This window comes from Anabas testudineus, chromosome 21 (assembly GCF_900324465.2).
Source record: "Anabas testudineus chromosome 21, fAnaTes1.2, whole genome shotgun sequence".
Classification (NCBI taxonomy): domain Eukaryota; kingdom Metazoa; phylum Chordata; class Actinopteri; order Anabantiformes; family Anabantidae; genus Anabas; species Anabas testudineus.
This window is the reverse complement of record NC_046629.1, coordinates 12617146-12643076: the sequence shown is the minus strand read 5'-3', so window position 1 is coordinate 12643076 and position 25931 is coordinate 12617146. Positions and strand designations below refer to the sequence as shown.

Sequence of the window (25931 nt, the reverse complement as noted above, 5' to 3'; positions counted from 1 at the left end):
TAATTTTCTCCACGTTTTTGTTAGCACACACAGTATTGTGGAGCTGCACCGCCGAGTTCCTATACTTCGGTCTCTGTAACTGTTTGTTGCCATGGTAACTGAGAGAGACTAATGACAACCTTCACAACGTGGCCTCTCCTTGCAAAACATAATTTTCTCAGGATCATTATGGAAATGTTGAAAGCTATCAGTTCTTATTCAGAGTGCTGCAGGAGGCAGTTACAGTCGGTTAGAAAAGCAGCCATTTAATTATAGGTAAGTTATTTGCCCAAGATCCTGCATATGTGCCTGTATATTCCTGATGAGCTATCATGTGGATGGTGATATAGTGGATGTTATTCTGTAGGCTCCCCATCAGATGATCACCATGTTCTCTTCCACCCCCTTGCAAGTATTTGAAAATGTCCTGAAGTAAAGATGTTATTCACTGGCACATGTAACCTTGTCCTTCACCTCATGCCAGCAGCTTCACACTGTCTGCAGTCATGCACCATACCAATAGGTATTTGTATCCACAGTTCACTTTTTCTTTCTACTCGCAAGAAGCTGCAGATTTTCACCAAACAGGAAACTTGGTCATGATTAGTCAAACAGTTATTCTCTCTGTACATTATATTTCTGCAATAACTACAACACGGCTGCAGTGAGAGAACTATTTCAGGTACAGTTTTGATAAACTCCACCTCACAGTCATGATTTTCCAGTCAGTGGGTAGGAAAAGACATTATGAGCTGGTGTAATGTGTGGGCTACATTTCACACTTTGGAGATGAATCGTGGTATTTTAACTCACTTATTTAAACAAGTTATTATTGAAACAATTAAATCTACAGCAGTCTGTTTGTAGGTGAAAGAAGTAGTGCAATGTGAGGCAACAGCCCTAAAATAATTCCTCCCTCATTAATTTCACTCGCTTTTCATTCATTGCACCTGCAATTGTTTTAACACAAACCCTCAGATTCATTTCCCGTGGATGCTGGACAGGTGAGCAGCAGCAGCATCAGCAGCAGAGAAGACGATCAGACTGTCGGCAGTGAGTGAGTGAAGCCAGATGAAGTGCTGTTGTTGGTCCAGCCCTCTCCTCCTCCTCCGCCGCAGCATCAGCAGCAGCAGCAGCAGCAGCAGCAGGATCGCAAGATGGTAGCAGCGCACACTTCTTCACATTCGTCGGAATCTGCCGAGTGGGTGATTTGTCTGGATAAGAGGTAGGCTAATCCATCTTAGTCAGATCATGTCTGCGTCGCTGTTGGACCACTGTAGGGGCGAGCGACTGGAAATTGACCCATTGTTTCCAGCACAACTTGGGCGTTGTACTTCAGTAGCCGAATTAAAACGTGAATGAAAGCCCCATAGTTTTGATTTCACCACGGGACTGACACTTGATGCTGCAAAGGCTGGAATAGGATCGTACTTGAAAGCGCCACGTGTTCCTATTCAGGCACATGTATGCATGTAAACGACCTTACCATGCTGCTGGTTATTGAACAACACTGAGTTTAACAAGGCTACTAACTTTAGACATGTTTTCATCAGTGATCATATTGATTTCTTACAGCCCCTTGTCCCCCTTGTGCCCTCCAGCTGCTTCAGTGAGTTACTAAGTGGGGTTTGTGATAATATCCAGGGTAAAAGCTGTGGGGATTTCTATATGATTTATGTATCTAATAAGAAAGCTGAAAGACAAGCAAAGGTTTGAAACTTCCCTTAGAAATAGCCTTTCTGCTATAAGTACTATGCTGTTGATGCTATGTCTTGTGTATCATATATCTTTATATTGTACATTAAATACAACAATTGTGGACACAGCAGAAACTCTGAATGTAGGAGGTGGTAAACTGTGTAATCAAACTGTATGGTTTCTCTTTTTTATGCCTCATAAGTCTTGTTACGAAAAATATTCAACTATTTAAATATCATGTGTGTATGGCTCTGTGCATTGAGTATTTAGATGTAAATTGAATGTTACCACACATCCCAGTGGAACACCTGGTCTGATAAATACTGTATGCGCACGTGCATGTTGTGGATCATTTTGAAGCTTTACACCTTGAATTCTAACACACATACACACACACACACACACAAAATGGCGACAGGTTAACCTAGTATGTGTCAAACGCTGACTGATGATGGACACAGCACATGTGTAATTAGGCCACTTTGATTTACAGGAAGAAGAGGGAAAGATTGAGGGCTTCACAAAGACAGGTCCAAAGTACAGTACCTGAGCTATAAATGGCAAAGTGACGCGGTGTGCTTGACGTGTTTACACAGCCACCTGTGCGGCTCAAACCAAATGGTTCATGTATGACTCACCTTTTCCCAGAAAATTTTTTGCTGCATCTTATTCTGTTGCTAAGTTTGCAGTAAAATGCGGTGGGTAATGGACCTGTATGTTTGCACGGACTTCACATTACATAAAAAACGAGCACGAAGACAGTGGGTCTACATCTAATTCCGAAAACTGGATTGTAAATGAGAAGCATTGTTAAGGCATCAATGTTATGAACGCACTGTACCAGGCTTCCTCCAGATGAAAACATTCTGTCCTCACCAGGACTCTGTATCAGCACTTTTTGAAAGCTATTTTTTGACTTGGTTCGCTTCCAAACAGACACAGTAGCTTCATATTTGAAACACCTACACATCTTTGTCTCACTTGGTAGTGTGTGTGATAAATGCCACAGAGCTTATATGGATGTAAACCAGGAGCTCTCACATGTGTGGCCGCAGGTAGTTTGATACAGTTTTATCAGGAAGTGTATAGAACGGAGATAAAGGGACTCTTGTGAGTTGAAAGATTATCAGGGAATATCTGATTAAAAGTCATTCACTTGCATGCTACACCTGAATGAAAACATATATTATACTAAGATAGTGAAGTTAATACAGTGCAGTAAATTGTTTACACAGCTACAATAGGCCAGAGGATTGTTGGCAGCTGTGAAGCAAAAATGTGGTTCTCTTTTTGAATTATTGATGTTTGACTGTTTCTAAAGAATGGATTTGGATTCACAGGTGATTTAAGCTACAGTACAACCACCCACTCATTACATCAGAGGTTCTGGGTTTGTTCTCACAATTGCATACTCTGATCCATATATAGGACAAGTTGAAAGGGTGTAAAACGACATTTATCGGAGCTGTTGGAATCATCAAGTTTCAAATTTGTTAACAGTGTTGTATAGTCAGTGCTGTGATTAATTCACTGGTGTCGTGACACATCCGTCCTGCAGAGTTTCATGTTTGCAGAATCCAGGCCAAGATGCCTCACAGGCTCTGCTGCCTATTTAGGTGCCTTATATGTGCTTATTTTGGTAGTGACCTCTGGTTATATTGTCTTTTTTCTCTTGTTTCTCCAGACCTGCAGAGCGCTCTGGGGAAGATGTCGACATAATTCTTGCACGTCTGAAAAACGTGAAGGCCTTTGAGAGATTCCACCCCAGTTTGCTGCAGCAGATCTGTCTGTGTGGTTTCTATGAGTGCTTGGAGAAGGGCATCACCTGTGGGTCAAAACACAAGCACCAAAACATCACACGCCTGTGCATAGAACAGTTCAGCAGATCCAGAAAAGCTGTTTCTTTCTTTCTAACTTGTTCTCTTCAAACATGTGCTGTGTTTTTTTCAGTGTATCGGCAGGGCGACATTGGCACCAGCTGGTATGCCGTCCTCTCCGGGTCACTGGATGTTAAAGTGTCTGAGACATCAAGTCATCAAGTATGCTTGATATGATTTCACAAACATCATATCATATCATATCATTTTAACTGATAGATGAAAAAGGGATCTGTCGGGCTATTAGCATATCACATAGCAGCATATCAGAGCCGCTCGTATTTTTTCTTTTTGTTATTTTTTATTTTAAGTGGTAATTTGGTTTGCTAATGCTCTAAATTTGCACTTAAAGCTGCATCCTCTCCTTCCATCTTTCTGTGAAGACTTGAATTATTTTATCAGTAAAGCCCTACTTGAAATTCATCACACATGTAAAAAGCAAGCACATCCAAGCTTGTTTGGAGTGTGGGCTGTAAAGAGCATTTACTTGTTAGATCGGGGCACATTACTAAATATTTTTTAATACTTCGGCTCCATTCATGTCAGTGTGCCGGGTGCTGATTGGAGTAATTCTTTGCAGATTGAAGTGTGTCCATCTATCTACTGTGAATGTTCAGGTGATTGCCTCTAACCTTTGAGAGTGATGTGATCAGCGCAGAGCACCGCTCCTCATCACACAAAAGCATTACTTCTTAGCAGAAAAAGGACGTTACATTAGCATAAGCATAGTGTAGAGGGGTGTCGAGCTGGATATTTTTATCCTAATGGATAAATGAGCTATTTTATGTGTTTGTTGTAGGATGCTGTTACTATATGCACACTGGGGGCTGGCACGGCTTTTGGGGAATCGATCCTGGATAACACCCCTCGCCATGCCACCATTGTTACACGGGAATTCAGTGAGCTCCTACGCATTGAACAGAGGGCGTTCAGGTCTCTGTGGGAGGTGAGTACACTGATCTGCTCCATCTGTACTTGTGTCAGCATACAGCTGTTGTCATGACACATGTGAGAGATTAACTCAAGGCAAGTGCTTACTTGAGATCTGAAAAAGCTGGTGTTGATGTCCTTTCTTTAGCACATGTTAGGCCATTTTCTTTAGTCTACTTTCTTTCTTTTTATTCAAAAGAGTAAGATTAGAGAAACTACAGTAGTGTAACTCTTTGTTTTTTACCTATTCAAATAACAACAGCCAGATTATGCTGCTTTTGGCTGGAAAGTAACAGAAACCTTATTCTATAATTTAATTATCTGCTCCAGTGAAGATGCTGTTTTAAAGCAGAGAACAGCCACCTGTTCTTGTTGGAGTTGAAGTGTTGAATGTGAAATATGTGATGAATTGAGTTGATCACAAGCCAAAGTGTAGGTGGTGTACCAAGTATCTTGTGGACTGGTGGAGGTAGGATTGTGGATTTATTGTTGGACCCCCTGAAGGAATAATGTCAGCTGTCCACTTATTAACTATGCTGCAACATTCTGCTCCCGAGTTTGGGTCCAAAAATTGGTTTTCTTGCAGTGTAGGAGGTTAACAGCTTTTCACCACTAGATGGGAGTACAACGCTGAAGAGAAACAGACTCTTTCTGGCCTTTTATCATATGCATTATTTTAGTAGTCTCTCTGGGATATGCAAACCAGACTCACTATCATTAAAATGGAAGTATAGAAGTATATGTGTCTGTATCACAGTGGACTTAAAAATTTAACATAAGGTACTTGAAAGAGTATGCATGGATGTGACAACATAGCACAGAGGGACAGTGCTGTAAAAAAGTATTTGCTCCTTCTAATTGTACAATATTGTTTATAGATAAACCCAAGTAGGTTGGTGCTTCTCAGTAGAAATGTACCACTCATGTCTCCATCTCCTGCTCCTGTTGGCTCTCCTCTCTCAGCTCCCCCTCTGTACTGGGCTGGTTTCCTGAAAGAGACAGCCCATTTCCTCCGGGACCAAAGGACATAAACTGGTTAAATTATACTCTAAGAGCACTGGTCAGAAACAGTGTGACTGGATACATAACCCTGGCTGCATGTGTGTTGAGGATCATGTGGAAATACTACTAGGCTACATGTTTCATCTCTGCCTGGGGGCACTCTCTACAGTAAGGTTTGTTTGAGATTGTTGTAGATATCTGTACACAATAGGAAGTAACTGTGTTAATATTTAGTGTAACACAGAATATTTATATTTTTCGAACTTTGGAAAACATCTGACATGAATTCATTTAATATCCACCATGCAATGGATAAATCATTTTTAATGAATCATCTTTTCCAACTCACTTGATAAACCAAAGCTCCATATTAGGTTCAGATAAACTTTTGAATACATTCATTTTTGCATAAGCCTGGGACTGTGGTTTTAGTCCCCTATCACTATCATTACAAGAACATTAAAAATGTTAATGCTAAATGTGGTGCAGTATGAAATGTGCACAAGTAAGAAGCTGAAACCTCAACTCTCCAGGGCTCATCAAGTGAGAATGGATTTCTAGGTTTAGTAAAATAATTATAAAGCAGATACAAATTATTATTCAAAGGACAATATTGTAATATGTTTTAAACATGTTAGAGATGTTTTCTTCTTCAAATTAGATATCCACTGTGTTTGATCTCAGCAGTGTTTCCTGAAGCACTTCAGACAAAAACCATGACAACCATTTACAGCATTACCGTCAATATATGGATCCTCTAATGCCAGATGTGCTGAGTTGCCTTTGTCACACAAGTTGGCCAACTAACTGAAGGGCTGTGGAGTAAAAATCATTTATTCCTCACAGTAGTCCAGAAGAATTCGATGTTTGTTGTTGCTGGTGGCATCAGACATTGCAATAAGCTGCATAACTTTGTGACTGTTTAAATAAATGAAGTGCAGCTATGTCATGCAGGCTTTATGAAAGCTGAATTACTTTTTTTAATGCATGAAAATGTTAAGCTGCATGAGGTTGATATTCCTGTTATAGCACTAAAAATCAGAGTGTCGCTGAATGTCATGTATATGGAGACATAGCAGGAAAGGAGGCTACCAACTACCCCTTTTTGCTAAAGAGAAGCCCTGCAACAAACTTATACACCTCTCCTCCTCCTACACAGATGTGTCCGCCTGCCTTTGGCTAAGCACTCATACAGAATTATGCCAGAGTGAGCACAGCATTGCCCTAATGAACCAATGGATACTATTTTTTATTCATAGCTGTCTATGTCAGTTATTCAGTGGACGCCTTTCTCCTGTTTTTGCTCTTTCTCCTAGAGTAATTTTAAGTATATGGATATGTCAGTGATTTTGTGCTGTGTGTAGAGGGAAAAATATACATTATCAGGCTTTTGTTTCCCCACTTTATTTCAATGCATGTAACTGTGGTATATGGCAAATGCATGAAACAAATTCCATCTGTATAAGCGGTCCTTGGATATCGCTTGTGCATGCAGCTTAAATATTTATTTTCTTATGCTGCTGACTGCTACAACCACTACGATAAGGGCTTACATGCAGCTTCGCGTATGACAGAAGCTGGATTTTGTCACTGGGAGCAAGTCACCATGTGATTGTTGGTTTAACTCAGCAGACCTAAGCTGAACTCAGCATTAATACAGGCACACTGACTGAAGCTTAGATGACCTGATCATCAATTTGCTCCTCCCTTTGTTTCCTGCTTCCGATGGACACTGTGATTGTAACAACACAATTGAAATTTATTGTTTTAGGGTAGCAAGGCGGCTCTCATACTGTCATGTCAGCCTGCATGTGGCATGGACGGGAGGGTTTGTTAGTTTGTGTGGTAATGTGACAAATTACACATCACAGAGGGACAATGTGTACATGGTTTAAGTAACATCACATTATGGATACTTGTGGTTGTGTATGCAGGATTACACATGTGCGTTTATGCTTTGGGCAGATCTGTTGGTGCTGAGCTGAGGATGTGGGAGGGGGATTGCTGTGTCAGTCCATAGGCAGCTTGGTGGGCAGCCAGTGGAGAAAGCTGATGAACAGGAAGTGGCAGGGGCACAGCGTGCCCTCTGGCGTCTGAGGATTGGGTGGAGTGGGGTTGGAGAAACGAGGCCACGTGAATTCTCCAGCCATTCAACACTGAAATACCAGAACCAGAGTCCCTCCAAGTGTACAACGGATGTATACACTGAAAGATCAGGAAGATGGAATCAAAAACATTTATGTTTTATTCTCTTATCTCTATTCACAGCATTGTTACATCATCAAAAGCCCAAAATCTGAACTCTAAAATTAGCAACATGGATATATGCCCATGGTTAGTCCATTACTATGGTAGAGACTGAAAACAACAAATATGTTTAATGGATTACTGTGTCACAATTATCATGGCAAGTTGGTGCTGAAATTCAGGCTTTTGTGGACTGTGGTAATTTTTAGGGCAAAATACCCCAAATTGTTTTGAAAAATAGCATCAGCATTAAAAGACTTAGAAGACTTTTAGACTTTAGATTTTAAATTACCTTTAAAAAGTGGTTTCACGCATTTATTTCAGGTTTTAGTCAGACTCAAACAAAACACCAAGACATTTGTGTATGTACATTTGGGGAGGCACAGTAATGTATGGACAGAGTTCAAACAAAAAAGGTCTTTATTATAAGAATATAATGAAGAAGAATTTTGTTTTCTCTTAAGCACATTGAGTTGCCACTATCCCTTATATAATATCCCCTATATAAAAAATATAATTTGGTCTAATTGTGCGGTATATGGCCTCATTCCATCAAATTCAAAACGAGACACTATTTTCCATCGCATCATTATCTTTAACATTAAATAACCTAATTTGTCCTGCATTGTTCTTGCCTCATCTCTCTGTCTTTCACTAATCCACTCTGCTTCTATATGTTTAAAGGATTTGTTCTGTTCTGTTTGTTATCTGTTCCTTTTCTGTGTTGTCACATTTTTTATTCTTAAAAGTGAAGATGAAAAAGAAATAAGAGAACATTTAATTAGGACAGTTTACTAAAGTAATCAACAACTGCCATGTACTGTTACAGACTATGGATGATGAACTTTATTTTGACATGAAACCCAATTTGTAAGGACGGGGTAAAAGAAAACAACAAAAACAAAAAACAAAGTTACCTGATAATGCAGAAATAAAAAATTTGATCATAGTATATTTTAATAGCAGAAGAAAATCAACAACAAACCTGCCATTAATCAAATGATCAAAAACAAATGACACGCAGTACAATAAATCAAATATTGGTAAAATATGCAGGTTAAATCAGTTAGCATATTCACAATCAGTAACTGATTTCCATCATTTAACGTAATATGTATGAATATTATTGGTGGTATTATAATTTGCATAGAAATGTGACATTTATTGTTCAAATGTTGATGTTGGGAGATACATGTTTTAGAAGCACTTGGCAAAGGGGTTAATTAGTGAATTGGACAAGTCTTGGAGAGTTTTAGTTGACAAGTAACAAGGTCGAAGATAAGACACCATCTGGTCTCTGTCCTTGAGAGGAAGGAGCTCAGTGAAACGAACAGGATACTGAAAGGTACTGTCTGTACATCTGAGGGCTGGTTAGGTGTAACTAAATTCTATAGGTGTGTCCAGAGTGGAAAATATTGCACTGGGGATTTATTAGATTTAAAAAGCATTAGAGGTGTTTGTGTAATAAATGTTTATATTTTGGATGATGTTATCCAGTGCGGCTGATTAGACTCTGCTTTACCACTTGCTTCACGAAGGTGCTCATGCTAAAAATTAATGATTACTCTAGTGTGTGTGTACGGTGTATTGGACATGGCTTCTGTGTGTGTGTGTGTGTGTGAGAGCGAGAGGGAGAGAGAGAGAAATTCAGCATGCTCTCCTGTATGCTCATGACTGGGGCTGAGTAATCACCTAGCAACTGCTGCTCAGAAGAAGTCAGCAGCTGACTGGCACAGTCTGCTCGCTCTGCTCATGGTATGTAGACGGTGGCGACCGAGCTGCTGGATCATGTTAGACCATGCTGCATGTGCGACACTCTGAATCTTAGAACTGGCTGTACGTGCTTGGACTGTTAACACCTGGATTAAGAGGGTGTGGAGGACCTTCCAGTCGTTGACAACAGTAATAGGCTGCATGCGACGTTGGTAGCATCTTTAGGTAATTTCTTTTAAACTTTTGAACTGTTTGATGCGTTTGATTACTGAGAAAAAGTCATCTAAAAAATATTTTCATAACTGCACTTTACACAGAAATTAAGAAAATGTGTTCAAAATATCTAAAAGTGAAATTTTGCATTGCAGTTAAAAATATCAAATGTATCATGGGTTTCTTGTAGAAAGTCTAACTGTGCAGAAGTGAAGCTTTTGGAGAGACTTCCCCCTGCTGTTTCCCCAAGTGCCCTTATTTGTGCCTGTACGAATCCAGAATAGTTAGCGCACGAACACTTTGCACTATGCAGATTATGTAATCTGGAGTGAATTATTCCAAATACAAAAGTGCATTCATGCACATTGATGCTCACAATGTAATAACGTGCTCAAGCATGAAAGACCGAGGAGGAGCTTGAACTGAGGATGCACTGAGATGGCTAATATCTCCACTAATTTGTTGTTATGACATAAGACTAACCTTATCTGTGAACTGTTACCCATAAACTCTTAAAGCATGAGAGCTACTTTCTGTGTGCATCGTGCACATTCTCCATATGGCTGCGTGGGTTTCCTCCAGCTTCCTCCCTATAGTGCAAAGACACGCAGGTTAATTGATGACTACAGCCCGGTGTCAGATGGAATCAGCTCCCACTTGACACTAAGCTAATCACAGTTGTTTAGCTTTTTTTTTCAGTCTTATAGTTTCAAGATTGTTTTATGTCCACGTGTTCTTGTGCCATTATTTGCTGTGTTGTTTGAGCTACACGAGCTGCCTAAGGTCTAAAAAGATTCCTTGGGTCTACAACTTTTAGAGTCAGTTCTACTATTGTACTGAAACACTTGGTAAACCTGATTGTATATTTACTGCTGCATGCTAAATAAGCAGAATAATTACAATTTGTTAAGTTGAGGATTTGAAGCTGCACTTTTGTATAAAGTTCTTACCTCCAGTGTGTGGATGTGATGGACTTTAGACCTATCCCATCACTTTAAACAACATCATTCTTATTATTGAAGTATTATCTGCAGCAGAGAATAGAATAGAATAGGCTTTATTGTCTTTGTACATCATGTACAGGCATGGACGAAATTATTCACACCCTTCCCTTAAAGAAGGAAAAGAAGGAAAAACCCACAAAGGTTTAAGAAATAACTTGAAACTGACAAAAGTAATAATATGCTCACTCAAAAGCATAACTCATAAACAATATCTGATTTTATTTTTTTGTACATTTTTATTTATTATAACTTTTGTCAGTTTCAAATTATTTTTGTGACCTTTGTGGGTTTTTCTTTGGGTAAGGGAAGGGTGCCAATATTTACGTCCACGTCTTTATACAACGAAATTGGTTCAGCGCTGCAAAAGAGAGATGATAGCGAAATGTCTGTCAGTATTACAGTCTTTAAGTGACAGACTTTAGAGACATAGTTTCACAAACAATGTCTGTTTTTTCAAGCTGAGAGATCCTTGTTTTGTTGTCATAAATATTTGATTTCACATTTCTGGGAAACATTGCAAGTAAACATCGTTATAAATGCATCTCACATTGCCTGTCACATCATTTTCACGGATTGGCCACCACAGAGTCCAGACCTTAACCCCATTGAGAATCTTTGGGATGTGAAGACTATGTGCAGTGGTCCAACTCTCCCATCATCAATGCAAGATGATACAAGAAAAATGCAATGCAACTCCGAATGGGTATAAATGTGTTAGAGCCATGTGATATATATAACGATGCCAGCGAATATGTGTCGCAATCAAAGCCAAAGGTGGTCCAACGAAATAATAATGTGTGCCTTTTTTCTTAAATGTTTAAATTCAGATCAAAGAAATGCATTTTATGTATTTATTACCACATTGTAGTTTAAGCTTTGGATATCTGCAACTTTATTCTCTCCCTTGATGTTATAAAAAGATTTAATGCTCTACATATGATGATTCAGACAGGAGAGGTATGGGGTTAACTGACTGGCCTGGTTGTATATGAACACTTGCCTTCCTCATTTTCCCATGTTTCCAGCCTTTAAGTTTGAGGAGGAAACTAAAAAATTAAAAAAACAAATTTTCTATTACTTTGTGAGTCAGTGTGCCCATCTTTACCTACTAACATATGCAGGATAATTATTATATATTATGAATACAAGCTGCTTTATTTGTTATATTTGTAAATGTGTATTTACTGTGTGTGGATTTAGTATCAGACCAGTGATTCTCTATGACCGGCTGCTACAGTGCACCATTCAGCCTCTCGATTGTCAGACTTTACTGCTCAGCTTCATGGCAAACAAGTTAAAAGCAAGATTTTCACTAACACGTACGTCATGTAGCATATTTCATAAATTATCATTTAATTTGTGTGGTAGATTGATTGTGGTTTTTAATCAGACTCAAGTTAATTCTTGTATTGTGGTATTTTAGAGAGATGTTCTTCCTATAGTTAGAAATAGTAATGATGGTTAACATTTGCACAAAGCTTCACATGAATTAAGTGATTTAATCATAATTCAACTGCCTATTATTATTGTGTTTGTGGTGCTCAACTAATGTCTCTAGACAATAAAATTAAGATCAAATAAACATATAGAAAAAAAGGTCAAATAAAAATCACACCTGAAGTCAGCTGCTAATCTGGAGGATACAAAGAAGTGCACTGTCACAAACATCATGATTACCAAAAAACACACCTGACAACAGTGCTAATCCTCTTCTAAAACACCCCCCTCCCACCCTGTGTACTGGATTCAAACCCTCGGGGAGCGCAGCTTAACTGGCTCACAGGGATTGAGTTCATTTGTTCATGTGCTGCTCAGTTTAAGTGCTCCTCCCTCATCCTAAATCCTTTAATTGTCAGCGAAAACAGATAGCTCCCTCCCTCCCTCCCTGAAGTGACTCTGAAGATTGATTAACTGTCAATAATTAATATGTCTGTTGTTTTCATGTGTAATGCTCCACAGTAGACACGTGTTCACAGTCTGAGTGTGGTGTTGACGTTAATCTATATCTTTTAGTTCATCACTCTTCTAATTTTACAGTAAATATGTGGAAAGGTTTTTAAAACATGAGGTCACTGAGACATTTCTTGATAGGAAAAGGCTGTGTGCCCCTGAAGGGTTGCTAAAGCGATTAACTGACATCAGTGGGTAAGATTGAATTTAAAACATGACCTTTGAGAGTACATTACCATCCAGGAACAAATGGCTCGAGAGGTCTAGCTTTCATTCAGTCTCCTCTGACCAAAAGATAGGATGTTAGGGAGAATTGGCCAGTCACTAAGTGGTTCTCAATCAGCTTTTTATTGACCTACAACACAGCTCCTTTGGCACATAATCAGTTTTTGTTTGTCTTCTACCACAAATTAATCTGGGGGGTGGTAGTGGTTGTGTATCTCTGTGTGTGGCGAAAAGCAGAATACAGCCTGAGCAGGTCACCAGTTAATGTCAGGGATGACACATAAGGATATACAGCCATTTAGTCAATATTTAAAATATTAGTTCCTTTTTTAAATTTGGAGAATCATGAGCTGTACTCTTTGTTTGTGTCCTGCTTCTACTCAGTCAACCCATAACATTTAAATGGCTATGTGCAGTGTGGTGGTCCTTACATAACATTTGTGATGCTGCAGGGCACAGTGATGGTAATAAGACATGTAGAGTTTAATTGTTGAGAAATAGGATGAGAGATGTGAAATTGAGAATCACATTAATGACATGTTTTATTATACTATATTATTTTGTTCCAAAGATATTTGCACTTAGAAAACTAAGCTGTATTAGCTTCAGGTTTTCACTGAGCCATTTTTATTTGCATGTGCTCTTGTGTGACTGATGAGGATGAAATATCAACAAACACCCCAAACTCTCAGGGACTTTCTTTGTCCTCACACTTGTGGGCAAATAAAGGGTTGATTTCTTTCCTCGGGGCACCTTGTTAGACAGAGCCATAGCCGTGAAATGAAAGAGAGTGGGAAATAACATGCAACACAGATCAAAATGCGTCTAGTACTATATACTAATAGATACTGAAGCATCTCAGAAGCATTTTTTCATTACCAGTGTGTAGTGAACTGCTTGCTGGTACATTCTAGGTGACGAAGAGTCAATAGTTACACCAAACTGATGTAACATAAGCATATTTTATTTTCATGACCAATTTATTTAAGTTATAAAACACAGGAACAAAGTTTGTTGAAACCAGTTAACACTGAAACTGGTTAACACCGCTTTATCTTTAAGATCATCTTTTCTTTTCTCTATTCTGCCACTACATTGTTTTGGACTGAAAATCAAATAGTTGGATTTAGTTTGCATGCTACTGGCTCCGATGATTCTCTGACATTTCCTCTGGCACCATGATAAAGCTGACATTTATGTTTTTGAGTGAAAATCCTCAAAGTGTGATCCTAAGATTATTAATCTACACATCTATCTATATCTATAGATTCTTAGTTACAGAATGAATATTTTACGGCCAGTCATAACCTGTTATGGCTAATTTGTTCTTTTATTTTCTTTATTTGTATAGAAATATCATCAGTACATGGCTGAGCTGCTTGCCCCACCCTATGGTGTGATGGAAAGTGGTTGTAGTGCTGACAGTAAGTGACTCTGAACCACACATTTTATTCCTAACTTTGTCTCTATTCCTGTTATTTATTGTCTTTCTCTGAACTGAAATTATCAAACTGTTAAGTAACTGTAATTAATAAGTTACTAAAACTTATTTTAATCTTAAATTTGAAGACTTTATCAGCATTAACGACTTCTACCACTGTTTACATCAATGGCTTCACTATCACAAGTGTAGCCTAATATTAAAAAGTGGATGTGTCTGCTTTAGTGTTGCATGTGTTGGAGCAGCACAGTAACATACGGGACAGTACTTAGGGGATTTACAGTATGCACGCATGAATACACAAGGACAGAAATCACACAAGCATCAGGCAGCGCTACTGTGATGCTTGCTCCTGTACAGTATGGCCAAAGCAGCATGTAACTGTAGCAGCTGAGTCAAATAAATTAAACATGTTTTAAATCATTTTCTTTGTGACAGCAACACATCACTTTTACAGCACTTTGGGGTAAAAAGGGCATTTAGTGGAGGCTTTTAAAGTCAGTGCAGCTGAGCGTACAACACAGTACCACTTCACCTGATCACATTATCAAACATAAGTAAGTAAGTTAGCACTGACACTGAAATACTTACTTCTCACAACCACAATGTTCAAATGAAAGCTTTTTTTTTTTTCTCACCAAAAAGTAAAATTTAAGATTTTGTAAATTCTGATCTTATGTTAATCTCTCACATAGATACTTTATATATGCTGCATTCCTGCTGATGTGATTCAATAAGAGGCATGATGTCACACGGACCAGCACGACAGCTTCACAAATAAAATGGACAGCTGTGGTAAAACAAATACGAATATACAGATCCACAGCATATAAATAGAAATTATTTTAAGGGCGTTCAACAATACGGCTGACACCATGATCTGATCCTGCTTTCTTAAATAATTATAATGTAACAGTTAATCTTTGTCTGTCTCTAACAAATAAAAACCAGTGTAACATGTCCTTCACATAACAATTCCACAAGTGCTCAGACAAAAACAACTTAGTATAGTATAGTGTAGTTTGTCAGTGTGAAATCTCCATTCATTCAAATTTCTGCTTATTCTGGACAAATCCCCCTATCAAAACACATGTAACTGAGCATTTACAGTCAGGCTAATGAAACGTATTGAGTTAAATGAACAATGTTGAGTTGGGGACACTTAGTATGGCAGATTTTAATCCAACAAATGTTCAGCAGCCTGAGAAAGAAACAGATATATTCTTACATATTATACATAGATTATACATATTATTGTTAGTCCCTGTTAAAGGAACCAGTTTGATATTTAGTTCAGGTTTCCATTTTCAGCTTTTCTATGAATATTCTCCCTACAGGAAATTGCCCAGTGGTCAGGTGGTCTAACAAAGAACAGTTACAAACATAAACAGGAATTATAGTTCACAAAGCAAAGTTCAATAGATACATACAGTACCTGTTCCTGGATGTATAGCCACAAGTGAAATATTACATTTACAGTTGTCTCCCTCCTTGTATATATTGTTTTTATTGTATTATTTTCGTGCTATCAGCACTCTGACAGGCAGATCTAAGAATAGAAGAGTTTTCCTTGCAGATACAGTTGTGTCTGTGCAGCCTTCACTGATTATGTTATTTGTCCTGGAGGGTAAAAGAACAGTTCAAGCTTAATGTGCTTAACTCAGAGAGAGAACCACACCCTTCTAAAAAAGCCCGTGAAGGACTGTCACAAAGAGTACAAACACTGAAAAGTAAAATAAAACCTTGTTCATTTAGTAATTTTAACCATGTTAACACCATGTGTAGAATACTATAGTCTAATAGCTTGGTTAAGTTAGCAGATATTTAAATGAGAATATCTAAATGACAAAATAGTTTTATAATTGTTTAAAATTGATTTATGAAGCTAAGCTAAGTGCAAGGAAGCTCAAGGTGCTTTATCTAGCACAGTAACTGAAAACAGGATAAACATTCAAAGGAGACAAAAAGGTAAAATTGAGTAAATACACACAGATGAAAACACAAAATGCATAAAGAGATTCATAAGAATGTTTGACATATGACATTTGGCACACTTTGACCGGGCAATACAATGGTAGTAAATTTAGTAAATTTAATGTTTCCTCTCTCCTGTTTTACAGACACAAGTAACTTTGGTCACATGCTCTCTATTTTTCCCACCCAGGAATGCCGAATAAAGAAAATATAAGCAACAACCCATTTGTTTCGGTCTCCAAGCATCAGGATAAGGTAATTTCTCTGAAGCTGGTACCCACTCTTTATTTTTTAATTATTATTACAAATGTTATGTTATGTGGTGACATGTTAAGGATGACAGAGTGGCTGCAGAGCAGAGAAAATGCTTTAAATGTTTGCTTTGACTTGTTCCTGTCTAGCAGAGTGTTACTCAGCCAGACTACTCTAAACCTAAGCCATCACTCCTTTTGTCAGTGCAATCATTGTGGCTCATGTCGTCACCATGGCTTCCTATACTGTTACCAGCCTCTCCAGCAGAGGTTAAATTAAGTGTGCAATGTGAATTTTGTTTAAAGTTGGTCTAAGTATAAACAAGGTGTCTGTAGTGCTCGGAGTTCCTGTCCCACCTTTCTCCTGTTGTCATTTCCTGACCACTGGCTTGATAATGTGGCACCACAGCAGATTTATGGTGCCCTGTGTTTTCTTCCTATGTAGGGTTTAGTCACAACACAATTGTTCTCTTAAGTAAAAAATAGAAATTCATAGCCTGCTTTCCTGTTATGTAAAACACACTTCTTTGATGTACTTGAACATATATAAATAATAACCATGAAAGCCCAGCTTCCTTGGCTACTGACTAATTTTCTAGTAAATAAATGATGAGGCTTTAAAGCCTTCACATAAATGCACGAGTTAACGCAGCTCTCTGAAGCATGCAGAATGCATTTTAAATGTCACTGCCCTCCAGCCCACCCCGTGGCCCCAGCAGGGAAAAAAAAAAAACCCACACACAACACATACAGTGATGCACAATATCCGTCTCTCATTTGGGCAATTGAATGCATCAATCAAGACTGTGGTAACAGACTATTATTTTAACTCAGTTGCAGTATAGAAAGCCATACACTCAATTAAAATTGGCAGCTAATAAACACATAGTGTCAACTGTGAACCACTGTAGCAGTGAAGAAACCATCCTGCAGCCCTCAGTGAAAAGAAAAACACCAGTCATTTAGCTTGAGTTGTCATGTTGATGTTTCCCTTTCTATTCTATTTTGCAGAAGTCGTTTATTGAAAGTCCAGCCAAACACCATCCTACATGCATTAATCAGGTAGTAAAGATTATTGCTTTCTGTGTGTAGGGCTCACATCATCTGTATATGCAGCAGGATACTACCTATAAGTAGATTGAGATTTAGCTTGACTCCTATCCTACAGGTTCCCTCTGAGAGGATCCTGAGGGCCGGAAAGATTCTCCGTAATGCCATCCTCTCCAGGGCGCCTCACATGATCAGAGACAGGAAGTACCACCTGAAGACGTACAGGTAAGTGAGTATGTGAATACTGCATTAATCAAATCAATTTAATTCAAGTTCTTTATTAGTATTGCGGCCCACTGCAGCACTGTGTGCTGTAGATAGAGGAGAACATATTAAAACATCAGTACATGATCATCAGCAGGCTTGGGAGGCTTAATTTAAATATTTCCTTTTATAATTGCTCACTGTGTTATCAAAATTGAAGTTGCCAGCGGTATTTTTATTTATTTATTTACATATTCATCACAATTCAGTGATAGATGTGTTATAATTTGGACTGTGAGAATGTAACAAACTTTCAAGGATCTAATTATTTTATTTAACCGCTTTCTGGGCAAGAACATAAAAGCTCTTTTATTGTAGCACCCTGATAACTGTTTCAGAAAATCAGGCAGAACAAACGAATACACACAACAAGCAATAAATCTAAATTTGACAATGAACACATTACATAACGGCTCAGCTTTGTATAAAATCATATTCTGGCTTGTGTCTTTCCTAGACAGTGTTGCGTGGGGACTGAGTTGGTTGATTGGCAAATGCAGCAGAGCTCATGTGTCCACTCGCGTATTCAGGCCGTGGGCATGTGGCAGGTGCTGTTGGAGGAAGGTGTTCTCAACCATGGTGAGATTCTGTGTGATGTCTCTGTCGCCACACATGTACTGGTGAGGCTGGGGTTTTCAATTTTAAGCCCCGTGTTTTGTGTGGTGCTGCTCTGATGCAGTGGACCAGGAGCTGAGCTTCCAGGACAAGTACCTCTTCTACCGTTTCCTGGACGATGAACAGGAGGATGCCCCTTTCCCCAGTGAGGAGGAGAGGAGGGAGAGCCAAGAGGAGCTGCAGGACACTCTGCTTCTACTCTCACAGATTGGGCCTGACGCCCACATGAGGATGATTCTCAGGAAACAGTATGGCTCTTAAGCTGTAATCACCAAAGAAATGTTAAATAAATCGAGTCAGCGTGTTGTGGCATCAATTCATTTGCATATATACTGTTTTCCAGTCCGTCCGAAAGAACAGCAGATGATTTGGAGATTATTTATGAAGAGCTTCTGCACATTAAAGCCTTATCTCATCTATCCACCACTGTGAGTGCAGTGTTTCTTTCCTTCTATGTCTATGACTTCTGTGAAAACAGTTTTTCAGACTCCCGTCACATTTCAGAGCAACATAGTGACATTAAAGGAAAGGTCCTGGGTACACATGATTATACCTGAACCTGCATCCAGGTGTTAATGTTGATTTTCTCCCCTGCTTGCACAGGTGAAGAGAGAACTGGCGGGAGTTCTGATCTTTGAATCTCATGCAAAAGCAGGAACAGTGTGTAAGTAAAGAAAAAGGTGCACCCACCTATTGATGCTGAATAATTGACTTTATTAAGGCAGTAAAGAGGCAGGCTGCATCTGCCTAACAAAGCTTTTGTTTCTTTTCTGTCTCAGTGTTCAATCAAGGGGAGGAGGGAACATCATGGTACATTATTTTAAAGGGCTCAGTCAACGTTGTCATCTGTGGAAAAGTAAGTATTCCCCCAGATGAGGTCATACAAACTGTGAAAGCATCATTCTGATTATGTTGTCAGGTGTCAGTAGCTGACCAGTTTGCCGTGCTCAGGGTGTTGTTTGCACGCTTCACGAAGGAGACGACTTTGGGAAGCTGGCTCTTGTCAACGACGCCCCCCGAGCTGCCTCCATTGTCCTGCGAGAAGACAACTGTCACTTCCTCCGAGTAGACAAGGAAGACTTCAATAGGATCTTGAGGGTGAGTTTCTGCTGATGCTGCTTCACCAATAATAAAACAGGGGACTGTTGCCCTCTCTTGGCAAAAGCTCAGCAGTGCAGGGATAAAAGCCTTTGGGAATGAACATGAGCCCTCTGCACTCATTAGCTTAGTCATCCTGCTAAATATCAAATATGTTGACGATGACTTATTTTACTTCAAGCTAGAAAGAAGAGTCAGATCTGAAGTTTGTAGGTCATGGATACAGACTTGCTCTGTGGTAAATCTCCATCTGGGAGATGTGACAACATCAGATGTGACATTTCCTGCTTGAGATGGAAACAGCCTTTCTTAGATTTATTATGTATTATGTATATGATAAATGTGACTTCAGTGCTATAACAATATCTGTTATTACGATCGTGTTGGACAAACTAATGAAATCCCACATTTTTATGGGCATTCTTCACTGTAGCTCCACTTTTATAATGTCATATTCAAATTCACAGTTGTTATTTATTCACTGTTTGTGCATATTTGAAGGATGTGGAGGCCAACACAGTGCGTCTGAAAGAGCACGGTCAGGATGTGCTGGTGTTAGAGAAGAGTCTCAGCAGCAGTCGAACCTCCATGCATGGAGCCTCGTCGTCCTCCTCCTCCCATTACAAGTAAACGTCTCCTCACAAGCCTAACACACCACTGCTTCACTTGAATATAGTAAAGTTCATGCAGTGTGGGTATGTCCCTAGAGAAAACTTCCACAGACAATTCTTTGTTATAGGGTGAACTCACTGGTGATATTTGTGTTTTCATTCTGGACAATAAGAAAAATGCAGGATATTGACAGCCTTGCTGTGAAATACATTTCAAGTTGCTGGTTAATACTGGACTCTATCAGTCCATCTATCAGCCATTGAGACCAGCAGATGCTATCTTAATGGAGGCATCTGTCACTGCACCTCAGTTGCTGTAATAAGGAGAGACATGTTAATGATAATAATGGTCTAGTTCCCAGAGGGAAAGAAGGCCTGGCAAGTCACAATTATATTTTCAGGGTCACCCTCTAATCAACTGTGCTCCTCGCACATGAGAGTGTTAGGACTGCGTTCTCTCCTGTGAGAGGGGAAGTCACGGCCTAGGTGGTGCAGCTCCCTCTTGTCACGTTGCCATCAAGTAATGAAAACAACCAAGGCTGGATTATGTTGATTCTCCTTCACAAGAGAAGATGCCCCTACACTTTTTTTTTGGCTTCACTGGCAGCACTTAGCCCAGACTGCCCTTTATCTTTAGCCGCCGAAGAACTCTGTGATTGTAAATAGGATTGTTATCAAATGAAGCAATCAGAGACACACGTTCAAGTAACACAAATCAGTCAAGGGCCCTAGCTGTGTTATTAAGCATTAAGGGCCAGTGTTTCTTGATTAGTGAAGGGTGTGTTTTATTCTGTGTTGCTTCAGATATAAGGTAATGTCGGGGACGCCGGAGAAGATTTTGGAGCACCTACTTGAAATGATGCGATTGGATTCTCAATTCACAGAGTCAGGTACTGCTCAGTGGAAAACATTCAGCACATTAGATTAGTACCATCTAATGCAATCTTTCAATATGATGATCATTTACCGTCAAGGGGCTTTCTTCCATTCAGTATTTTGAATTCTCTCCTCTGCTCTCTCTGTTCTCTGCCTGCTGCTCTGCTCCCACCCGTTTGTTCTCATTAGCTGATCTAATTACTCTCGCTTGTGTGGATACATATGCTTTTCATGTGCATGCACAGGTGACAGCAGCAGGGGCATGAGGATCAAGGCCTGATGGCCATGGACACTCTCTGATCTGTTCTTATAATCTCTCTTTTTTGATCACAGGCTCAGCCTTGGACGACTTTCTGCTCACGCACTGTGTCTTCATCCCAAACAGTCAGCTATGTCCAGTGTTGCTGACTCAATATCCTTCCAGCACCGTGTTACCTAATGCCCTTTTTCAGCACTTTTAAACTATGCGTTATGATCTTTAACTGCTGTGCACCTACCATGCTCAGGCCTTGCAGGGCTCTGAACAGGAGAAACTGGACTACACACTTCACAACAAACGCAGAGTGATCCGGCTGGTGATGCAGTGGGCTGCAATACACGGAGATCACCTGCAGGAGGAGGACGTCTCAATGACCTTCCTAGAGGTCAGCCTACAGATATGAGTGCTAATATACCCACTACACACATCAGTGCAAGTAATTTAGTGATTCTATTGGATTATACCAAAGTGGAATGACAAACAATACACTGAATAAATTAATTTACGTTTATGTATTTATTTATTTTCCTAGAGTTTACTACAGTCATCAGTTTTCTTTCCCATCTTCTGTGAATGTGTATTTCTTTATTCATGCACAACGCACATACACACACAGTAAAGGTCAAAATGTTTAAAACTATTTTTAAGTTTTCTTCTGATTGTGTTTTGCAGACGTTTCTCATGGCGGTATCTAACGATGCCAAACTTATTCAAGCCCTCAGGGACCAACTGACAGAGCTGGAGAGACTTGTGAAGTGCAAGTATGTTGGGGTTTTTTTTAGGGATTGTAAGCAGAAGTTAAAGATAACTCAAAGAGCTTTCATTTGAAAACCCTTATTCCATATGTTATAGGCACCATGCTCCTCCTGTATGTGCTCATAGTAGTAACAAACAGAGAACTGCAAGTTGACTAATTGTAACTTTTTTCACACTTTAGCACAGAAGATGCCAAAGTCTCACAGAAAAGGGTAAGAAATTATTATTTTGATTTCAAATTAAGGTTAATGTAGACATTTTATTTTTTCATTGTGCCAAATTGTTGGACTGACTGAACATTTTCTATTGTGTCACAGCACAAAGTCCTGCTGCGTCAGTTTAGTATGGGAGATGAGAAGCTTCAGAAACGTCAGCCCATTAAGAGCAAGGATGAAAGTGAGTACAAGACGTGCCTCAGCGTGGACCAAGGTTTGTCTTAGACAGAGTGTATTGTTGCTACGTCGGTGCTGTTGTGTCAGGTCTTCACTGGATGAACACTGGTGTTGGAGGGGGTGGTGTTTTTGTTTATCAGGAAATATGTACACTAATATGAGAGGGGATTTTACAAGTTACATATTTTGACAAGTTGACCTAATTTAGTTGTGACTCATAGTGATGGAACATCTTTTGTTCTTCCATTTGTCTTTCTCATCAGTTTCTAGCCAATATAGGGAATAAAGATGTTGTGCTTTTTTTGAATTAAAACAAAAAGAAACTCTGGCCACGTGCTGATTACGTTAAAGTACAAAGACAGTTCTGTTGCAACAAAGGATTTCCTTGTTTGATTTGAGCATATGAGTCATTTCTATTTCTTCACTTCTTTCGTGTGCATAGTCACACATGGACATTTCTGATCCTTTAAAATAAAGCAGAGTGTGTTGTTTAATTTAGGTGAAACAGTTGCACATGAAAAGACTTGAGAAAAATCTTTATGTTAAGTTGCCAGCCAGTGCATTAATCCAATTTACTCTTTCATTTCTATTTGATAACAAGCCCATGTTTGCTCTGATTCATGCCTCCAGTTCTGTTCAAAGTCTACTGCTGCGACCACACCTACACCACAATCCGGGTCCCTGTGGCTGCTTCAGTCAGGGAGGTCATTGGTGCTGTGGCCGACAAGCTGGTGTCAGCTGAGGACCTGATCCTGGTCAACCTCAGTTCAGCAGGAGGTGAGGGCAGCAGCTATGTGTTAACAAAGACAGCAGAAAAGAGGCCAAGCAGGCTTTAGTGGAAGAACCTCCAGCAGAACCAGGCTAAACCGCAAATCAAGTTAAAGTCATTAAAGTCCCTATTGTGTTATGTTTTTCACAGAGAAAGTCGTCTTTAAGCCCAACGATGTGTCAGTCTTCTCCACTCTCAGCACAAACGGGCGACTGTTTGTCTGCCGCAGGGACCAGCTGGATTCTTTGGTCTGTTTAAGTCTCTCAGAAAACACACAAAACTTTAGAAAATCAATTTACAGAAGCCCCATAAACCTGAAACCTGTAGCTGACAAATGTGAAATCTTTGTGTGTTACATTTGCTGTATTTTGGTGAACATGAACTTGTTTCTGTAGATTTTAGCATCGGTTATGTCACCTTCTGTTTTCTAGACTCCTTTACCCGAGCAGGAGGGCCCCTCTACGGGGTCACTGGCCACTTTTGAAGTGATGAGCTCTAAGGATGTTGCTTACCACATGACGTCCTTTGACTGGGAGCTTTTCCACTGTGTACATGAGGTATGATAGAGATATGTTGTCATCTGTAAGGTTGACAAGCAGGAGTAGTTTTACTGTTACAGCACAAATAAATAATCGTGATCCAGTTTTCTATTCAAAACAAGTCAGTCGTGTTTTTCTGTGGTGTCTGAAAGCTTGAACTCATCTACCACACATTTGGAAAGCAAAACGTCAAGAAAACCACTGTGAACCTGGACCTGTTTCTGAGGAGGTTTAATGAGATTCAGTTTTGGGTGGTCACAGAGATGTGTCTGTGTTCTCAACTCAACAAGAGGGTGCAGCTTCTCAAGAAGTTCATCAAGGTTGCTGCACAGTGAGTGAGCCTCTTCCTCCTTTAATGCGGTTGTGTTTTTAATATTCAGTTTCAGTTTTGCACATTCATCTTGTCTTTTCCCGTTTTATGTAACAGCTGTAAGGAGTACAGGAATATGAACGCCTTCTTTGCTATAATCATGGGCCTGAGTAATCCAGCAGTAAGCAGGCTGAGTCAGACCTGGGAGGTGAGTAATTGACTGCAGTCAGTGCTTGTTTAAATTAATCTTTGCTGTAAGTTAACGCCCCAGGCCATGTATGTTCACAGAAACTTCCCAGCAAGTTCAAGAGGTTTTACAGTGAATTTGAAAACCTGATGGTAAGTCATGTCGTACACTGACTTTAAAGTGTCTCCAATAATAAAAAAAGTCAAAGTTATTGCCGCGTCAGCTGGTCACTAGAGTTCAGTGTGGGTTTAACAACACCGCCCCTCAACCAGAACTGTGATGGATCCATTTAACACAGTGATGGTAGATCTCAGAGCAGTGTGACTGTTTCCACAGGATCCGTCCAGGAACCATCGAGCATACCGACTGACATTTGCCAAACTGGAGCCTCCCATCATTCCCTTCATGCCACTGCTCATCAAAGGTCAGAGCAGTTTATGTGATTACTGTTGATTTTTAACATAACATTATTTTGACCCGTATGTCGCAGTTGTTTTGTTGTTGAGCTGCTTCTTCAACAGCTCTGACAATCTAAGCAACCGAGGCCCCCTTTGCTATAACTGCCTCAGTCATTTACTGTGTTTTTTTTTTTTTTTTTTCCCAGACATGACATTTACTCACGAGGGCAACAAGACTTTTATTGACAATTTGGTCAATTTTGAGAAAATGGTGAGGTTCTAAAGGTGGAGATTATTATCTAACAATGGTGTAAATCTTTTTTTTTTTTTTAAATCTGTTCAGTTAATGGCTGATATCTGGTGCTGATTGCAGCTTTTTGTCTTTCAGCGGATGATTGCTAACACACTGAAGATAGTGAGATACTGCAGAAGCCAGACATTTGGTAAGTCCCAAATGACCATCACCTGCTGAAAGGTGGGATGAAATATCAATCAGTAGAAGTATATGATAAAAACAGTTTTCCTCCAACTTTTCTCATATTTTCTACTTAATCAGGCTCAGATTCACCTCTTGCCAATAAGAACCACCCAGAAGTTCGGACTTACGTCCGCCAGCTCCACGTCATCGACAACCAAAGGACGCTAACTCAGCTCTCACATGGACTTGAGCCTCGCAGATCTTGAAACCACTCAGGGACATTAATGTTACACTCTGATGCTGCATCTAATTCTGTATCACATCATGCGATATTGTTTCAGATGCCATTGCCTGACTTATTAAGCCCTTTATTACAGTAATTTGTGGTATTTTAACAACAGTACAGTAATTGATGTTGGGTGAAGCACCTCTTGTATCACTGTGCTGCAGATTGTCACCATTATCACAAACTCAAATAAGTGGGACTGAAGAAACTAAAGATCTCATTCATCAGATTATTGTGTAACATGTCAGATATAAACAATGTGTGCTGATGCTTTAAACACACACACACACACACACACACACACACACACACACACACACACACACACACACACACACACACACACACACACACATATTCAGTTGTTTTGTAACTTTTGTATCAATCAATATTTATACATATTTAAGTTTGCGAGATTCTTACGTGTTGTAAATTGTGTAGAAATATTTATTTTGACGTCAGCATGCAATGAATTATGATTGCTTGACTTTGTACTCACGTGAGCACTTTTCTCTTGCAAAGCCTGAGATACAGTTAATGTCTGGAAACCTTTTGTGAGATGTAAATATTAAATATTTCAAATGTATTTGTTTGGCACA

The 25931-nt window shown here is 39.4% G+C and overlaps 1 protein-coding gene across 3 annotated transcripts; it reads left to right on the top strand.

Annotated features, from left to right (window-relative positions):
* Positions 1-1136: 1136 nt before the first annotated feature.
* On the top strand, positions 1137-25881 carry rapgef4 (Rap guanine nucleotide exchange factor (GEF) 4). Of its 3 annotated transcripts, XM_026375700.1 has the most exons (31): positions 1137-1204; positions 3362-3504; positions 3628-3716; positions 4354-4500; positions 14190-14262; positions 16444-16508; positions 17516-17566; positions 17673-17779; positions 18276-18397; positions 18498-18681; positions 18777-18861; positions 19037-19097; positions 19213-19289; positions 19385-19531; positions 20033-20157; positions 20947-21032; positions 21352-21430; positions 21512-21662; positions 21950-22038; positions 22215-22245; positions 22351-22429; positions 23056-23202; positions 23345-23442; positions 23626-23751; positions 23886-24064; positions 24161-24251; positions 24332-24382; positions 24567-24654; positions 24835-24899; positions 25017-25071; positions 25185-25881. In XM_026375700.1, exons 1-31 carry the CDS (start codon positions 1137-1139, stop codon positions 25310-25312), a joined length of 3087 nt encoding a protein of 1028 aa, XP_026231485.1. In that variant the 3' UTR covers positions 25313-25881. The 3 variants fall into 3 exon arrangements, with proteins under 3 accessions (XP_026231485.1, XP_026231488.1, XP_026231487.1); XM_026375703.1 differs by lacking the exons at positions 1137-1204; positions 3362-3504; positions 3628-3716; positions 4354-4500 and adding an exon at positions 5550-5659 and having other exon boundaries at positions 25185-25312; XM_026375702.1 differs by lacking the exons at positions 1137-1204; positions 3362-3504; positions 3628-3716; positions 4354-4500 and adding an exon at positions 5568-5654 and having other exon boundaries at positions 25185-25312.
* Positions 25882-25931: the final 50 nt, after the last annotated feature.

Bases quoted from the DNA above. Each gene is read 5' to 3' on its own strand.
- rapgef4 (XM_026375700.1), top strand. From the start codon at position 1,137: ATGGTAGCAGCGCACACTTCTTCACATTCGTCGGAATCTGCCGAGTGG. The intron at 3,717-4,353 runs GTATGCTTGATA...TGTTTGTTGTAG, and splicing joins CTGAGACATCAAGTCATCAA to GATGCTGTTACTATATGCAC. The intron at 22,430-23,055 runs GTGAGTACAAGA...TCATGCCTCCAG, and splicing joins CATTAAGAGCAAGGATGAAA to TTCTGTTCAAAGTCTACTGC.